Raw genomic sequence first — 17,793 nt, forward strand, 5'->3', positions numbered from 1 at the left:
AAAAATCTGAATGCCTAAAATGAAAACTTAACACGGATTCATAAACCACAAATGGAGGAGTACGTTATTTTGTAAAACATACAAAATTTGACAACAATCGGCCGATAGTTTGGGAGACTATCTGTGCAACAAAAATCCGGGCAGACGGCAGACAGACAAACAGACAGACAGACGGAAACGGGAGACCTATTTTTTCGTACTCTTGGGGTTATGAAACGTCGAGAAAATATCAAAGTAGCCAGTTGCCCGATGGACTTGATTACAATACTTCCTTAGATTACGCTCGCGAAGTAAAAACAAATATACAGAGTAGCGTAAAAGTCTGGAGCTGGTGAAGTATCTCAACAATCATTTATTTTTTTTTCGAAGTGTATTTGGTTTATGCAATTTTTTCAAATTTTTATCCTGACTAGTTTTTGAGATTTAAATGTCAAGTTTTTTTTCTGAGTGACAGTATAGGGCAAATTTCACGTCAGTGTATTTTCTTCTAAAGTCAGTAAAATGTGATAGTGTTATAATTTCTTTTATTTTTACTTCCCGAAGTTTTATAATATGATCCATTCGGCGAATGACTACTTTCATGTTTTCTCGACGTTTCGTGACCCTTAAGGTACAAAAAAAAGAGGTCTCCCAGTTCCGTCCCACCGTCTGTCTGTCTGTCTGTCATCTGCTCGTCTTCGAAACTCCGGATTTGAAATAATATCGTGCAGATGGTAAAACGCTAACTGAAATTTATCTGGTGTTCCCGATCAACAATTTGATTATGTCACCCCAAAATTTTTCATGGTAAAACCGCATTTAAACTTTATCAAATAACAAAAAAATTTCAATACACCTTTTGTGCAAGCACAAAGAAAGTTTTTTTTTGTAGAAATTTAGAAACAGTAAAAGTTACATTTTTGTTAAAATCAGTGGTGTTTGGTTATAGTACAGTTTAAAAACAAAGACAAAATTTTGAATTGTTTTTGAAATATAACGTGATAAAGAACCAAAAAACGCGATGAAAATTCAAAAAAATTCGATCTACTATGAAATTTTAATAATCAAAATTAAATAGCGCCGCGAATTCCCTCCCATAAAATGCATTTCTTACGGGCAGGCACGTAACCAGCCTTTTATTTTGCAGGGGCCCAACCCGGGCACTAATTTCAAATAAGGGAGCCTTTAGAAAAATTCACATCAGTTGTATCGGCTAATTGCTTAAAAAAGTTATCGACAAAACTGTTCATACCAGTATTGCTTTACTCAAAAGAGTTATATTATCACTGATATTACAAGATAATAACATAAGATTACACATAGCTAAAATTTACTGTTGATCTGAAGTTTCGAATTTGCTTTACTTTTAAACCAGGCCCCCCCTTGGTTACGTGCCTGCACAGGAATGACTTTGGATAACCCTTATTCTAAACGTGCCCCTAATAACTCTTCCTTTACCTCCGTCACTGCAAATGTTCGTGCTAATGGCTGACGTGACAACTCGTGCAATCACAAGTTCTGGGAGCACATCGGCAACACTGCCCGTAGCAACCGTGAAACGTCAACATGTCATAGTTGTCAAAAATTAAAAACAATGCCCTTAAACGAAATAATTAGTCAACGAATCACTTTTGGGCTAACTCTTTTTAAATCTCTCGTTTATAAACACTAGAATTTGCTTAGGAAAAGTCTTTGCAGTTAACCTATAATGTAATAATGAGTTGGTTCGACGCATCGGGGTTTGCCAACATAGCAAAGTCTGCACTAAGGGAAGCCCAGAGGACGATAGACAAAGCCCTAGATATTAAAGACGACGAAATTAATCCAGTTCCTGCAAACACACCCATTGACACAAACTCGGACGACTTTTTCGGGACGTGGGGTTTGACGCAATCGGGTCACATTAAAGACCCGAAGAAGGATGATGAGGGGCCGAGGCAACCCAAGCTTCAGTCGAGTCTGTGGGGGTCATTCACCGGATCGTTTTTTGACACCAATAAGGATGACCCAAAATCGCCTTCTATTGATAGTTTAGATGATTCCATTGATACAGGTAGTGAGCATTTTAGTAGAAGTAAGCTTGTAGTGCAACAAAGTGATGATGGGGATAGTTATTATTCGCGATTGTCGTCTGTGGAGACAGACGAAGAGACTATCACAAATGACAATGAAACAAATTCGCCTTTTGAAAAATTTGAAGTACAATTAGGTGAGTTGTGAATGCTGTTGGGTTTTTTGTGAGTAGTTTTTCTGCAGATTCTCCTGATAATCCTGCATCTGTGGTGAAAAGGCGCGAGAAGCCATCGTCCTCAGTAAATCGGCTTTCAATAATCAGTAGTGAGAGTGGTAAAAACAGTTCTGAAAGTGTGGAATTAATTACTTGTAGTACGGAGTGTACCACAAGTCCTGAGTCTGAATTGTTGTCTGGCGATCAAAGTATTTCAACTTCTAGCTCAGCGGTGGCTAGACAGACTTCAGAGTCAGTGGAAGTATTGGCTGATAGTTTGACTAGTCCAAGTTCTGTTGAGATTATTGGATTGGATAGTTTAGATGGGAAGACGCAAGATGAGTTTGCGTCACCCCTGGAGTCGCCACTTGCGGAAGAAGAGGCGAGGTAATAAATCTACAGTTTATATTTTATAGATATAATTGAGTCCATTGGACGACTGCCTACTTTTATGTTTTCTTGACGTTTCGTGACCCCTAGAGTACGAAAAATCGGTCTCCCATTTCCGTCCGTCTGTCTGAATTTTTATTAGACAGATACAGGGTGTTCATACACATCAAAAAACGTGAAAATTAGCCAGTGTCGTTGCTTTCATCCTAAACAATTTTTAAGTTTTTTGTAATGTTTTAAAATGAAGAAATCTATTAATAAAGACAAACATTTTCTTTACACTTATTGTGAATGATGAAATTCCGATCGATTTCAGATACCCAACACACAATAGTGAATTAAAATATGGTAAAATTTCGGGAAAAAAACGTTGAGCAGCTATATCTTTTACATTTGGACGAAAATAATGTTGACATTATTTTTTCTTTGCTTCATAAATGATCGTGAACAACGTGTCATAGAGTTATCGCGCCATTTTTTGAACATTTTGTATACGTGTCCTTGAAAAAATGTTGACCTTTGACCAATTCTTTGGTATTACAATTTTTGGTTTTTCCTTTCTCTTCGATTTTGTAATTTTTTGCTATCACAATTTTCCGTGTTTTCATTTTCTTTAATTTTTCAATTTTTCCATTTCTCGACTTCCAAATTTTTCACTTTTTCGTTTATTCGATTCTTCGATCTTCAATTGTTCAATTTTGCAATTTTTCGCTGTTACAATTTTTCGCTGTTACAATTTTTTTTTTTTCAATTTTTTAGTTTCTCAATTTTTAATTTTTCGATTTTTAAAGTTATTGATTTTTATTTTTATTGTGGCAATTTTGTTAGTTTCGTTTTTTTTTTATTTTGTAGCACAATTTTTCGTTTTTTCATTTTCTTTATTTTTTCAATGTTTCTTTCGATTTTATAATTGTTCGTCTATTCAATTTTTCAATTTTTGAATTTCCCAATTATCCGATTTTCCGATTTTTTTTTTCAATCAATTTTCGATGTTAATTAATGTTTAGATTTTTCAATTTTTCGTTATTGATTTCCAATTTTTAGGCTCTTCAGTTTTGCAATTTTTCCATTTCTTAGATTGGAAAAGTTGAAAAATCGGAAAACTAAAAATTCAGAAAAAATTGAAAAATCGAAAGTTTGAAACATTGAAAAACTAAAAATCGAGGAACTTAAAAATAAAAAAAAAATTATGAATCGAAAATGTAAATGGAAAAAGTTAGAAAACCCAAAAATTGTTAAATCGAATAATTATGGGAATCGTCAAAATTGTGACATGGAAAGATCGAAAAATTGAACAAATTAAAAATTAGAAATTGGACAATAAAAAATCTAAAAATTAAAAATAAAAAAAGAATGAAAAGTCAAAACCCAATAATATAAAAATGAAAAAAAATTCTAAAATCATAAAATTGAAAAAGTAAAAATTTATACAAATTTGAATAAACGAAAAATTATATTAAAAAAATTCAAAAATTATAGAACCGTCTAAATTGTAAAGTCGAAAAATTGAACTAATTAAAAATCTAAAAATCAAAAACAAAAAAAAAAATAAAAATCGATTAAATGAAAAATCAAAAAGTTAAAAATTTTACAAAATTATAGTTATATTATAGAAAATGAACAATTTCTGAAAACTTTCACACTGAAAAAATTAAAAATTATTAAATCAGAACATTGAAAAAGCGAAAATTTAAAAAAATTAAGAAAGTAAAACACCGAAATGAAAAATGGAAAAATAGAAAATTCGTGAAATTGCAAAGGAAAAGTTGCAAAATCTAAAAATTGAAGGTTGGAAAACCGAAGAAATGAAAAATTTTAAAATGAAAATATGAAGACAATAAAAATAAAGTTGATCAAACAAAAAAATAAAAAATTGAAACAAAAAATAATAATAAAAGAAAAACCAAAACGAAAAATTCTAAATCGAAAGTTTGTAGAAATAAAAAATTGAGTGGAAAAATTGAAAAATCGAATGAATGAAAAAGTTTTAAGATCCAATAATTGAAACATGGAAACTAGAAAAATTTGCAAACAAGGACTGAAAAATTTCACACTGAAAAAAAGAAAAATTATAAAATCAGAACATTGAAAAACCGAAATTTTTTAAAAATTAACAAAATAAATCACCGAAATGACAAATTATAACTCGAAAAATTAAAGAAATGGAAAATGGAAAAATAGAAAATTCGAAAAATTACAAATCGAAAAGTTGCAAAATTTAAAAATGAAAACATGAAGACAATAAAAATAAAATTGATCAAACAAAAAAAATGAAAAATTGAAAAATCGCAAATCGAAAAATTGAAGAAACAAAAATTTAAAAGACTGAAATTGAAAAAAAATATATAAAAATAATAAAATAAAAAGCAAAACGAAACATTCCAAATCGAAATTTTGAAGAAATAAAAAACTAAAGAATCGAAAAATTGGAAAATCGAATAAATGAAAAAGCTTTAATTTAAAATCCAATAATTGAAAAATTGAAAAATTTTACAATCGTAAAATTGAAAAAGTGAAATATTTTAAAAATTATTAATACGTATTACATACGTAAAATGAAAACTAGAAAAATTGCAAATCAAAAATTGAAGAAACGAAAAATTGCAAAATCATGAAACCGAAAAATTCAAAATTGAAAATCGAAAAATTGACATGAAAAAATGAAAAATCGTACAATTGAAACACTCCAAAGTTGGAAAATCGAAAAACTAAAAATTCGAAAATTCGTTTAAACAAACAAAAAATAAAAAGTTGAAATATTGAAAATCGAATGATTGAAGAAACGAAAAATTGAAAAAATAAAAATTGAAAATTGGTGAAATTTAAAATCGAAAAGTTGCAAAATCTAAAAATTTAATTGAAAAAATGAAAAACAAATTTTAAAATGAAAATTGGAAGAAAAAAAAATTGACCAAACAAAAAAAAAATTAAAATTGAAAAATTGCAAAACGAAAAATTGAAGAAACGTTATTAGTGAAATTGAAATAAACAAATAATTATAAAATCGGAAGATTGAAAAATCAAAAAATTATAAAAATATTAAGGTTACATTTATCAAAACGAAAAATTGCATATCGATAATTTGAAAAAATAAAAAATTGTATAATCTAAAAATTGAAAAGTTTTAAAATCCAATAATTGAAAAATGGATAAATTCTATAATCGTAAAATTGAAAAAGTGAAATAGTTAAAAAAATATTATTATTATTATTTTTACATAAGGGAGTATTTAAAATGAAAACTAGAAGTACAAATTTCAAATCAAAAACTAAATAATCGAAGAGTTGAAAAATCGAGAAAGTGCAAAATCTAAAATTGAAACAACGAAAAATTAAAATTCTAAAAATTGAAAAATGATAAAACCTTCCAAATTGTAAAGTTGAACAAGTGCGACATTAAAAGATCGAAAAATTGAATATCTAAAAATTAAAAAATTAAAAATAAAAGTGGAAAAATTCTAAAATCGTAAAATAAAAAATCTAGAGCCTGAAAAATCTACAATTGAAAAAATGCAAAATTCAAAAATCAAAAAATTTTAAACCAAAAAAATTGCAAATCGAAAAATTAAAAATCCAAAAATTGGATAATTTCACATTGAAAAATCGAAACATTGAAAAACTGCGACATTAAAAGATCGAAAAATTAAATATCTAAAAACAAAAAAAATTAAAAATAAAAGTGGAAAAATTCTAAAATCGTAAAAGAAAAAATCTAGAGCCTGAAAAATCTAAAATTGAAAAAATGCAAAATTCAAAAATCAAAAAATTTGAAACTAAAAAATTGCAAATCGAAAAATTAAAAATCCAAAAATTGGATAATTTCACATTGAAAAATCGAAACATTGAAAAACTGCGACATTAATAGATCGAAAAATTAAATACATATCTAAAAATTAAAAAAGTAAAAATAAAAGTGAAAAAATTCTAAAATCGTAAAATAAAAAATCTAGAGCCTGAAAAATCTAAAATTGAAAAAATGCAAAAATCAAAAAATTTGAAACTAAAAAATTGCAAATCGAAAAATTTAAAATCCAAAAATTGGATAATTTCACATTGAAAAATCGAAACATTGAAAAAATAAAGAAAATAAAAAACCGAAACGAAAAGTTGCAGAGCGAAAAAGCGGAAGAAATGAAAAATTGAAAAATTAACAATTGATAACTCGTGAAATTGCAATTTAAAAAATTGCAAAATCTAAAAATTGAATATCCGAGGGCTGGAAAATCGAAAACTAAAAAATTTAAAAATGAAAACTTGGAAGAGTTACATGACCTAAAATTGAAGGAATAAAAAAATTAAAAATTAAAAAAATGCAAATCGAAAAATTTCAGAAACGAAAAATTGAAACGGTTGAAATTGAAAAAAGAAAAAATTATAAAAGCGGAACATTTGAAAAAATAAAGAAAATAGAAAACCGAAAATTCGAAAATTCGTTTGAAGAAACAAAAAATAAAAAGTTGAAATATTGAAAAACGAATAATTGAAGAAACGAAAAATTGAAAAAGCGAAAAAATTATAAAATATTGAAAAATCGAATAATTGGAAAAATAAAGAAAATAAAAAAAAGAAACGAAAAATTGCAAATCGAAAAATGGAAGCAATGAAAAATAGAAAAACTAAAAATTGAAAATTGGTGAAATTGAAAATCGAAAAGTTGCAAATTCTAAAAATTGAATTGGAAAATCGAAAAACAGAAAAATTGTAAAATGAAAATTGGAAGAAAAAAAATATTATTGATCAAACAAAAAAAAAATTAAAATTGAAAAATTGCAAACCGAAAAATTGAAGAAACATTACTATTGAAATTGAAATAAACATTATTACATATCGATAATTTGAAAAAACAAAAATTGTAAAAAATCGAAAAATTGAAAAGTTGCTTAAATGAAAAAGTTTTAAAATCCAATAGTTGACAAATGGACAAATTCTATAATCATAAAATTGAAAAAGTGAAATATTTAAAAAATTATTATTATTATTACATAGGAGTATTTAACATGAAAACTAGAAAAATTGCAAATCAAAAATTAAACAAACGAAGAATTGAAAAATCGAGAAACCGCAAAATCTAAAATTGAAAAAACGAAAAATTAAAATTCTAAAAATTGAAAAATTATAGAATTGTCCAAATTGTAAAGTCGAAAAACTGCGACATTAAAAGATCAAAAAAATTGAAAAATTAAAAATCGAAAATCCAGTAATTGAAAAATGGAAAAATTCTAAAATCGTAAAATTAAAAAAAATCTAAATATTTGAAAATCGAAAAATGAAAAATCCAAAAATGAGAGAATTTTACATTGAAAAATTTAAACATTGAAAAAATAAAGAAAATAAAAAACCGAAACGAAAAGTTGCAGAGCGAAAAAACTGAAGAAATGAAAAATTGAATATCCGAGGGCTGGAAAATCGAAAACTAAAAAATTTAAAAATGAAAACTTGGAAGAGTTGCATGACGTAAAATTGAAGGAATAAAAAAATGAAAAATTAACAAAATGCAAATCGAAAAATTGCAGAAACGAAAAATTGAAACGATTGAAATTGAAAAAAGAAAAAATTATTAAAGCGGAACATTGAAAAATCGAAAAATCTCAAATTGAAAAATTGAAAAAACAAAAAATGATAAAATCGGAACATTTAAAAATCGAATTATTGAAAATGATAAAGAAAATAAACAACCAAACGAAAAATTAAAATTTCAAGAAGCTCAAATCGAAAAATCGCAAACTGAAAAATTTAAACTCCCAAACTCGAAAAATTGCAAATCGAAAAACTAAAGAAATAGAAAATTGAAAAAGTGAAAAATTCAAGTTAAAAAAAAAATTGTGGCAGTGTTATTTCCTGCTTTTTACTCCATGAAAGTTAACAAAAAACAAAAAAAGAATATAATTCTTCAAAGAAACGGAATTTGTTGGGTTGCACTTGAAGGGCGAGTGAAGTTCTGTGGAAATAACCTTCAACAAATTTTTGAAAATTCAAATTTGTACAAAATTAACAAACTGTCTTTCAGCCCCTGCATTGAGAAAACCTCCCCCGACAGCGTGGAAGTCATCCCCGAGGACCAAGAAGAAAGCGTCGCCGAAGACACAATGTCCTACACCTCAATCTCTGAAAGCACTTCAGCCACAGTCCTCGACCAAGCATTCCTGCACCTCAAACCCCAAAAAATGCTTAAAGACACCTACAACACCAACATGACCGAAAGCGACATCTCCCTCAGCCCCGAGAAGAACCACAGCTTCGCCGACGCCATCACCCGAGCACCAAGTCGCGGCGGAATGCACTTACCTCTAACACAAGTCAATCAAGTATTAATAGACACCCAGCCGCAAAGCAGCCGCCAAGACCTCTCCAACCTCCTGAAAAACACCAACATCATCGACATTCCCCACGAGGAAAACGCGCAGATCGAGTCCTGCGACGAGGGGTCACAGTCCGATCGGACGATTATTGCGAAAGACGGGGCCATGGACAGCAGCAGCGACACCAGTATTACGGAGGGGATGAACTCGGTGTATTTGAAGAATTTGATCGCGGACGCTATGACTGAGAAGAGTCCGGAGCAGAGCGAGGTGAAGACAAGTCATTTTATGGATTTGTCGCAGAGTATGATCGACTCGAAGCAGGAGAATGTGGTGTTGGAGAATATCTCGATAAGTCAGTTGGACATGCCGCCTCGGGAGAACTCGCCGGTGAGTTCGGAAAGCCGATCGGATTTGGTGAAGATCGGGTCCGATCATACGTCGGGGCACACGTCGGGGGACGAATTGGAAACCACCACGTCGTCGGATATTGAGATCATTTCTAGTCCAAATGGTGATTCGAGTAGTACGCAGAGTCGGCAGAGTCCGGCTAAACAAACTTGTATTAAGGGTAAAAGTGAAGGTAATTATAATGGTAGTAGTAGAAGTAAGAAAATAAGAAATATTAAATAAATTTGAAAGAAATTATGTACTATTGATATTCAGATTATTAAAACAAATATGTTTCTCAAATTATATATCATTACAGGGTGTGTCACGTTAAACTCAATGGCCAAATATTGAAAACGAACTGAAAAACAAAAAAAAAACAGTTTTTTATCACATATTTTTAAAGATCGTTAAATTCCAATGGGATAACCGAACGCCTTTTTGGTTCAACAATTTATTGAGGGGTTCTCTAAACACTGATGTCATTTTATTTTTTATTTTATAATAACTAGGTTAATAAGGTTAAAATAATGACAGTTCAAAAAAAAAAAAGTGGCGACATTTTTCACTGTAGCTAATTGGTGATAAAATATATTAACATTCCTGGCAATTTAACCATTATCGCATATAGTAGTATTTACTTTCGTAAAACACCGCAGACGTTTTTGTGATGTGTTTGTGAGTATAAATAAATTGTATTACCTTAGCGTTGACAGAGTTCGTGGATACTATTGATTCAAAAACACATTTTATAGATATTTTATGATTAGAATCATCTGTTGATCTGTTGTCAACGTTGTAAATCATTCGCAGACAATATCATGTTTTATTCCAAGGCCTTGATACTTCGATGTTGATGCATTTTTATTTACACTATCTTCAGCTGATAAACAAAATATATAATGACTATGTAAAATAATTGCGAGTCCATCCAAGTCATACTTGTTTTTCTTTGAACACACTATTTTTTTTACATAATGAAAAAAACCGTTGCAACGAATACTGTACAACTGAAAATAAAATTAATTAGAGTTGGCGTTGCCCGTCAACTTTGGGTGGTATTACTGCTTTATTTTGATGTATATAAATGTCAACATAACTTTATAACTTTTGTCCCTGGCGTCTACATTTTTGAATTAAAAAAAATGAGGCCACCAAATTTGTAAAATACCTCGAGTTTTTTTTCTATAAAATATAGAAAAGTAAAACTTGATAGTTTAATTTTGTTTAAATAATATTATTTTTGTGATAACCTTCTAAAGTGAAAATCAATGGCGTAAATAACACTCCCCCAGCCCCATGAATAAATGCTTTTCGAAAAATCGAAATATTGAGAAACTGAATAATTGAAAAAGTGAAGCATATCGGAATGTCGATAAATCTAGAAATCGAAAAATTAAAAAACTGAAAAATTCTCAAAATTGAAATTTTGAAATTAACAGACGAATCGAAAATTCTAAAAGTCAAAAAAAATTTAAAACCCGAAAAGCTGAGATATCGAGAAATCGAAAATTCGAAAAATTGGAGCATCAAAAATTGAAAAATTTCGAAATAGAAACACCAAAAAAGCATAAAATCGAAAAACTGAAAAATGTAAAATTTAAAAATCGGAAAACGGAAAAATAAAAAAAAACAGAAATCGCGAGATTGAAAACTGGAAACATCGAGAAATCGAAATATGAAATGATCAGAAAATCAAGAAATAAAAATAACCCAAAAGCGGAAAATTTTAAATCCGAAAAATTTAAAATCCGAAAAACCCAACAATTGAAACATTCCCAAAATTGAAATTTCGAAAAATTGATAAATCAAAAACTTGAAAAATTGAAAAATCGGAAATTCGAAAAATTTGATCAATAAAATTTAAAAAATTGAATGGAAACGCCAAAAAACCGTAAAATCGAAAAATTGAAAAATGTAAAATTTAAAAAATCGAAAATCCGAAAAACGGGAAAATAAGAAATCCAGAAATCGAAAAATCTAACATTTAAAAAAGCGATACATTGAAAAATCGAAAAATTTAAGAATCCAAAAATTTTAAAATCGAGAAATTGAAATATTCCAAACTGAAACGAAAAATTGGGAAATCGAAAAAATTAATAATAACCCAAAAGCGGAAAGTTATAAATCCGAAAAATTGTAAAGCCGAAAAATTTTAAATCTAAAAAATTGAAAAACCCAGCAATCGAAAAATTCCCAAAATTGAAATTTTGAAAAATAGACAAATCCAAAACTTGAAAAATTGAAATATGTAAAATTTAAAAATATGGAAAATTCAAAAATCTAAAATTTCAAAAAGCGAAACATTGAAAAATCGATTAATTGAAGAATCAAAAAATTTTAAAATCGAGAAATTAAAATATTCCAGACTGAAATGAAAAATTGGGAAATCGAAACATAAAACGATCAGGAAATCGAGAAATCCAAATAAACCAAAAGCGGAAAATTAAAATTTGAAAAATTGAAAGCCGGTAAAATGAACAATCGAGAAATAGAAAATTTGATAAATAGAAAAACAGAAAACTCGATAAATTTAAAACCGAAATATGAAAAATTCAAAATCTGTAAAACCAAAATATTAAAACCGAGAAGTCAAAAAAAAATCCAAAGATCAAGAAATCGAATCATCAAAAAATTGAAAAACTAAAATTATTAATTTTTTGTAAATAACGCTCCCACAGCCCATGAATAAATGCTTTTCGAAAAATCAAAATATCGAGAATTTGAACAATAATTGAAAAACTGAAGCTTCGGAATGTCGATAAATCTTGAAATCGAAAAATCAAAAAATTTAAAAAATCGAAAAGCCGAAAAATTTAAAATCTAAGAAACTGAAGAATTGAAAAACCCAGAAATTGAAAAAATTTTGAAAAATTGAGAATTCAAAAAATCTAAAAGTTGAAAAAATTTTAAAAACCAAAAAGACGAGATGTCGTGAAATCGAAAATTCGGAAAATTGGAACATTAAAAAATTGAAAAACTGGTAAATGGAAACACCCAAAAAAAAAACGTAAAATCGGAAAACTGGAAAATGTAAAAATTCGCAAAATCGAATCAAAGCAACTAGAAATCGAAAAGTCAAAAATTTTAAAAAGCGAAACATTGAAAAATCGAAAAATTGAAGAATAAAAAAATTTTAAAATCGAGAAATTGGAAAATGCAAAACATCGAGAAATTGAAACATGAAATGAAATCTAAAAAAATCGAAAAATCGGCAGTTGAAGAATAGAAAATTTGATAAGTAGAAAAACTAAAAAATCGATAAATTTAAAACCGAAACATTCAAAACTCGAAAAATCAAAAATTTTAACATGTGAAAAATTGTAAAACCAAAAAATCTAAAACGGAAAATTAAAAAAGTCAAAAGATTAAGAAATCGAATTATCAAAAAAATGAAAACTAAAATTAGAATCCGAAAAATTGAAAAATAGGAAAATGGAACAATTGTAAATTCGAAAAATCTAAAACTGAGATGTCGAAAGATCGAAACGTCAAAAAATTGAAAAATCTAAAATTTAAAACTTGGAAAAATTGAAAAATAGAAAAATCAAAGAACTGAAAAATGGAAAAATCTAAAATTTAAAAAATAAATAAGTATTTATATAAATATGTATCTCAAAACTGAAATTTCGGAAAATGTATAAATCGATGAATCGAAAAATTGAAAAGTCCCAAAACTGAAGCAGCGAAAAAATTAACAATCGAAAAGCTGAAAAATCAAAGAAAAATTGTAAAGTCCCAAAACTGAAACATCGAAAAAATAAACAAACGTAAAGCTGAAAAATAAAAAAATCTGGAAATCAAAATGTCAAGAAAAAATCGAAAATTAGAGACGCCAAAAATAAAAAAATTGAAAAATTGAAGAATCGGTCAACGCAGATATCCGAAAATTAAGAAGTCGAAAAATAAAAAAGTCGAGAAATCGAAAATTTAAAATACCAAGGAATCGAAGAATCGAAAAATCTGAAAACTGAAATGTCGAAAAATTAAGTAATCGAAAAATTGAAAAATCCAATAATTGAGAAATCGACAATTGGAAAATCGAGAAATCGAAAAGCCGAATAATGTAAAAATTGATAAATCGAAAAATTGTTGAACAATTTTGATTTTTTTCCCAAAAATCTCGATGTCTAAGATAAAAATTCAACAAGATTTATATTTTTAAAATTTAAATAATATTTACTGTTGTAAAATTTGGAGATGACATCATTCCATTGTTGATGGGCAATGTTTTAACCTTTTATCATGTATATCTACATGATATTCCTATCATACATAGAAACCTTGATAACAATCGGTACGATAATGTCGGATGTTATTATCTGTGTAATACAAATTGACACAAACTACGCATAGACAGACGGAAACGAGGACCTTTTTTTCGTACTCTAGGAGTCATAAAACGTCGAGAAAACATGAAAGCAACCAGTCACCCGGTGGACTCGATCACAATACTTCTTTCGGGAAGTAAAAATCGAAATATAGATATAATTTGTGCATAAAAAAGAACAGAATATTAGCATTGTAAACTAAAAACTAAAAAATGTCTCTTTTTTTCACTCAGGTAAAGTGTGTGTCCATGAGCTGAGCAAAAACAAAGTAGATGTTTATCAGGTGAAATATAGTTCTCTTAGAATTTGTTTCACAGCGGACTATTAACCAACCCCATTTTTTTCTAATTTAAACAACTTCTTATCTTTACAGTTTCCAAGATTACAATAGTGAAACGATAAAAGTTTATCACCCTGTATATGTAAAACGTGAGACTTACATAATAAGAATTTATTTGTAAAAAAATTGTTAAAACAGTGACGTTTACAGAATTTCAGTATCTTAATTCGTTTTATTCAAGTGTAATTAAGCGCCGTCTAGTCGGCTCTGGAATTATTATTTTTTTAAACTGTGATGGCAGTACTGTTATGTTCCATTGAAGTTAGCTGTCAATTTGACTTTTATATTGTCAGTGTGTTAAAAAAATGCTTGAAACAGAACATACAATTTTTATTATCCAAAGTTATTACCGAACTAGAGTAAAGCAGGAAACATATATACAACTATTTAATGCGATGTATACAGTAGCGGTCATTTCTACGGAACCACTCGATAAAAAGTCAAGTTGATAGCCCTGTCATCTAGTACTTTACGCCGAACGCGGTTGGTAGCGGTAGTTGATATGGCAATCGAAACTAGCACAACACGAATGTTTCGGTTGCCCTCAAATATGCCGCACTGTATTCCGTGCAGACTGTATGTTCTGTTCATCTATTTATTAAAATAAAATATCTACATTAACAATGGGGCCATCTAACCTGTCAAATTTTTGACACATATGTTTTCCCCCAGAAACCCGTCAAGGTCACTTACACCAAACAAATTTTGAAAATTTACACTAGGGAGTGGTTCTATAGAAAAGATCGCGACTTTAGAAGAACTTCGCAAACAATTTTCAGCTGTGACAATGCAGATTTTGCCAACACAATTTAAAAAAATTATAATTCCATGGCTGACTACAGGACTTTTTTTTCGATCATATGGTATATTTTTGGGGACGTTGGGTGACCTGTCATCAAGTTGAGGACAGTAGTACCACCCAAAACTTGACAGGCAACGCCAACTCAAATACATTTTATTTTCGATTGTAGGTATCTTCTTTCAACTTTAATTCATATACAAAATTGTAAAAATATATTAAAAATATTTTAAATCTGAGTTTTTGTTGAATTGTAGTTAAAATGTCAGTAATTTTTAAATAAAAGGTTGATTTTCACCAAAATTGTAAAAAAATTTTGCTTTTTGTCTTTAATAGGTACAAAGGACCTACTTTGTAAAATGACTATGAAAAAAGCCAAAGGCCACACCAGGGAACTTTCAGAAGCGTCCAGTGTTAGCGACGACTCTCACTCATCTGAAGTCGATCGATTGATCAAGCGCATTTCTGAAATGACCGAAATTTTAGAATCCAGGGAATCAAAACTCATCGATATGAACCGAAGAAATGCCGAGTTACAAGAACTGAATACCGATCTAAAGCACCAACTAGATAGCATGCTTACGAAGCAACTGGAATCGGTGGATTTGTCACAAGTCACGGAAGAATACACTCAGAGATTATCAGCTTTAGAAAAAAAGTTTCAGCAAGCTATTAGAGAAAAAGACACTTTAAGAAAGCAACTGGAGCAGAGTAAGCAAGAGGCGGCAACTAGACTGAGTAAGGGCGACTTGGAGACCCTTATGAATGAGAAGGATGAAACGATCAAGGAGTTGCGGGAGGAAGGAGAGAAGTTGTCGAAACAGCAGCTGCAGCATTCTAATATTATTAAGAAGTTGAGGGCCAAGGAGAAGGAGAATGAGTCGACAATCAAACACCTGAAGTGAGTAGCTGCTTGACTTAAATTAAGTATACTTAGTTGAGTCATGTTCTCTTAAGGGAAACCATCGAGGACCTCTCATCCGAAACCGACCGCCTTAAACGCTCCTTAACTGCCAAAGAAGAAGTGGAACGGTCCCAAATAGAAGCCGTACATCAACTAACAGCAAAAAATAAGAAACTCGACACTGAGGTGATCAAGCTACAAAGTCAATTCGACGATTTGACCCAGAAGTACGACACTGTGAAAAAGTCACTCGACGCGGCGAAAAAGGAATTAGTCGATAAGAATAAAACCAGTTCTGAGTTAATCGCAAGAGAACACAAACTTGAAAGTTTGGAGAACGAAAAAAGACAAACTGAGTCACAAAACGCAGCGGTAAGATTCGTATAACGAAAAGTAGCGGCTTTAGGATCATGTTATTGTCTTGCAGATAATAAGCGAGTTAGAAGAACTGCGTTCCAAAATGCGTCAGCTTGATTTAGACTACGCGAAAAAGGAGCAGTTTTTACGGAAAGAAAATAACGAGCTGCTGAGGCGACTGGAAGATGCTGAGGCGCGAAACGAGGAGCTGTCGCAGTCGATTCTGGAAGTTAGCAAGCCCTTGGTTAGACAATTGGAGTCGTTGCAGGCAACGCATACCATAAAAATTTCAAATTTTGAGAAGATTGAGCAGGAACTAACTCTGAAAATCAGTATGTCGGGTTTGAGTGTCAACATATTTGTATAATTTTCTTTGTAGATGATTTGCAGAGCCGGTTGCAAACGTCACAAAACACCGAAAGAGTAGTCAAAGACGAAGCGGTTAGTTTAAGATCAAAATTATCTGACGTGGAGTCTGAAATGGGTTCTTTGCGGCATGAAAACGAAATGGTAAAAATGCAGTTAGAACAGTATAAAACCGAAAAACAAATAGAAGAACAGGACTTGAAAAGGTAAAAATGGATTACTTTGTGCGTAAATAACACATTATATTGCAGCCAAATCGACGACTTGCACCAGAGACTGAAAACTGAAAAATCAAAAGTGGAAGATTTAATTAAAGATGCTTCAAGTTTGCAAGAACAACTAGCTCTCGAAAAATCAACGAACGAATCAGAACGGAAGAAAAGTACTCAAGAACCACCAAATTTGGAACGAAATTCGCCCCGTACTGGTAGTAATTCGCCAACGTTAAGTCTCGGGAAAGTGTCAGTAGCTGAATCTCTTGGAAGTTCTTTCTGGTCACAGGTAAACTATAGCTTGTCACGTAGCGAACGAAGCTAATTTTTCCTATTAGGATGAAACCCTCGACATGGGACAGGCGCCCAGATACACCAACATGTTCGAAATGCAGATGCTTCAAACAAATTTGAAACAACGCGATGGGGAAGTGCAGCAACTACAGTGGGAGCTAAATCGACGCGAACAAGAACGGTCGCTATTAAACCAAGAAATCTCCTCACTCCTAACACGAGTGGAAGATCTTGAAGCAAAAACTCAAGACCATGATATTCTAAAAACCCAACAGGTGGAATTGCAACAGCAGTATGACACCTTGTGCCAACTGTATGGCGAAAAAGTCGAAGAAAATGAAGAACTAAAGCTAGATTTGCAAGACGTTAAAGAAATGTACAAAAGTCAAATCGATGAGTTATTAAAACAACAAAAACAAAATTTATAGGTTATGTAATTTATTCAGCTTGTACAGTAAAGTTGCTTTTATAAGAATTTTTATGACTAGGGAAGAGATTGAAGTGTTTGTTGTTTTATTGTGTTTTGTGATACAGGATTTTTACTTTAACAGTTAGCGGGTGCTGATAGATTGCTGTTTATCTTGATTAAAGTATATTGCACTTAAAATTTAACCTGTGATATGATTATTAGTTCGTTTGGAAATTATTGTACAGATTCCATCTTGTAATAAATGTTGTTAAGGTACGGTGGTGTTTTCTTTACAAAATAAAAGTTTTTGTAAATCGATACGTTTTTGGAATATAACCTCAAATTTTCCCGGGGTTGGTGTATTTAAATTTCGCGCGATAAGAGATTGTGGTGCTAATCACATGTTCGGTCATAAAAATGTCAAGATAACGTTTCCGAAAAATGCATGTGAGAAGAATTGGTTAGAATTGTAGTTGATTTGTGGAAGAAACAAATAA

The 17,793-nt window shown here is 30.2% G+C and overlaps 1 protein-coding gene across 1 annotated transcript; it reads left to right on the forward strand.

Annotated features, from left to right (window-relative positions):
- Positions 1-1,530: 1,530 nt before the first annotated feature.
- Positions 1,531-17,572, forward strand: LOC135139255 (TATA element modulatory factor-like). Its single transcript, XM_064069419.1, has 9 exons — positions 1,531-2,188; positions 2,236-2,593; positions 8,603-9,477; positions 15,091-15,655; positions 15,712-16,030; positions 16,086-16,347; positions 16,395-16,587; positions 16,633-16,882; positions 16,932-17,572. The coding sequence occupies exons 1-9, from the start codon at positions 1,696-1,698 to the stop codon at positions 17,313-17,315; spliced, it is 3,699 nt and encodes a 1,232-aa protein (XP_063925489.1). The 5' UTR covers positions 1,531-1,695; the 3' UTR covers positions 17,316-17,572.
- Positions 17,573-17,793: the final 221 nt, after the last annotated feature.

Source organism: Zophobas morio, unplaced genomic scaffold (assembly GCF_036711695.1).
Source record: "Zophobas morio isolate AGI-343-1 ecotype UQ-CSIRO unplaced genomic scaffold, CSIRO_AGI_Zmor_V1 ptg000031l, whole genome shotgun sequence".
NCBI lineage: Eukaryota > Metazoa > Arthropoda > Insecta > Coleoptera > Tenebrionidae > Zophobas > Zophobas morio.

Bases quoted from the DNA above. Each gene is read 5' to 3' on its own strand.
- LOC135139255 (XM_064069419.1), top strand. From the start codon at position 1,696: ATGAGTTGGTTCGACGCATCGGGGTTTGCCAACATAGCAAAGTCTGCA. The intron at 2,189-2,235 runs GTGAGTTGTGAA...GTTTTTCTGCAG, and splicing joins AAAATTTGAAGTACAATTAG to ATTCTCCTGATAATCCTGCA. The intron at 16,588-16,632 runs GTAAAAATGGAT...ATTATATTGCAG, and splicing joins GAAGAACAGGACTTGAAAAG to CCAAATCGACGACTTGCACC.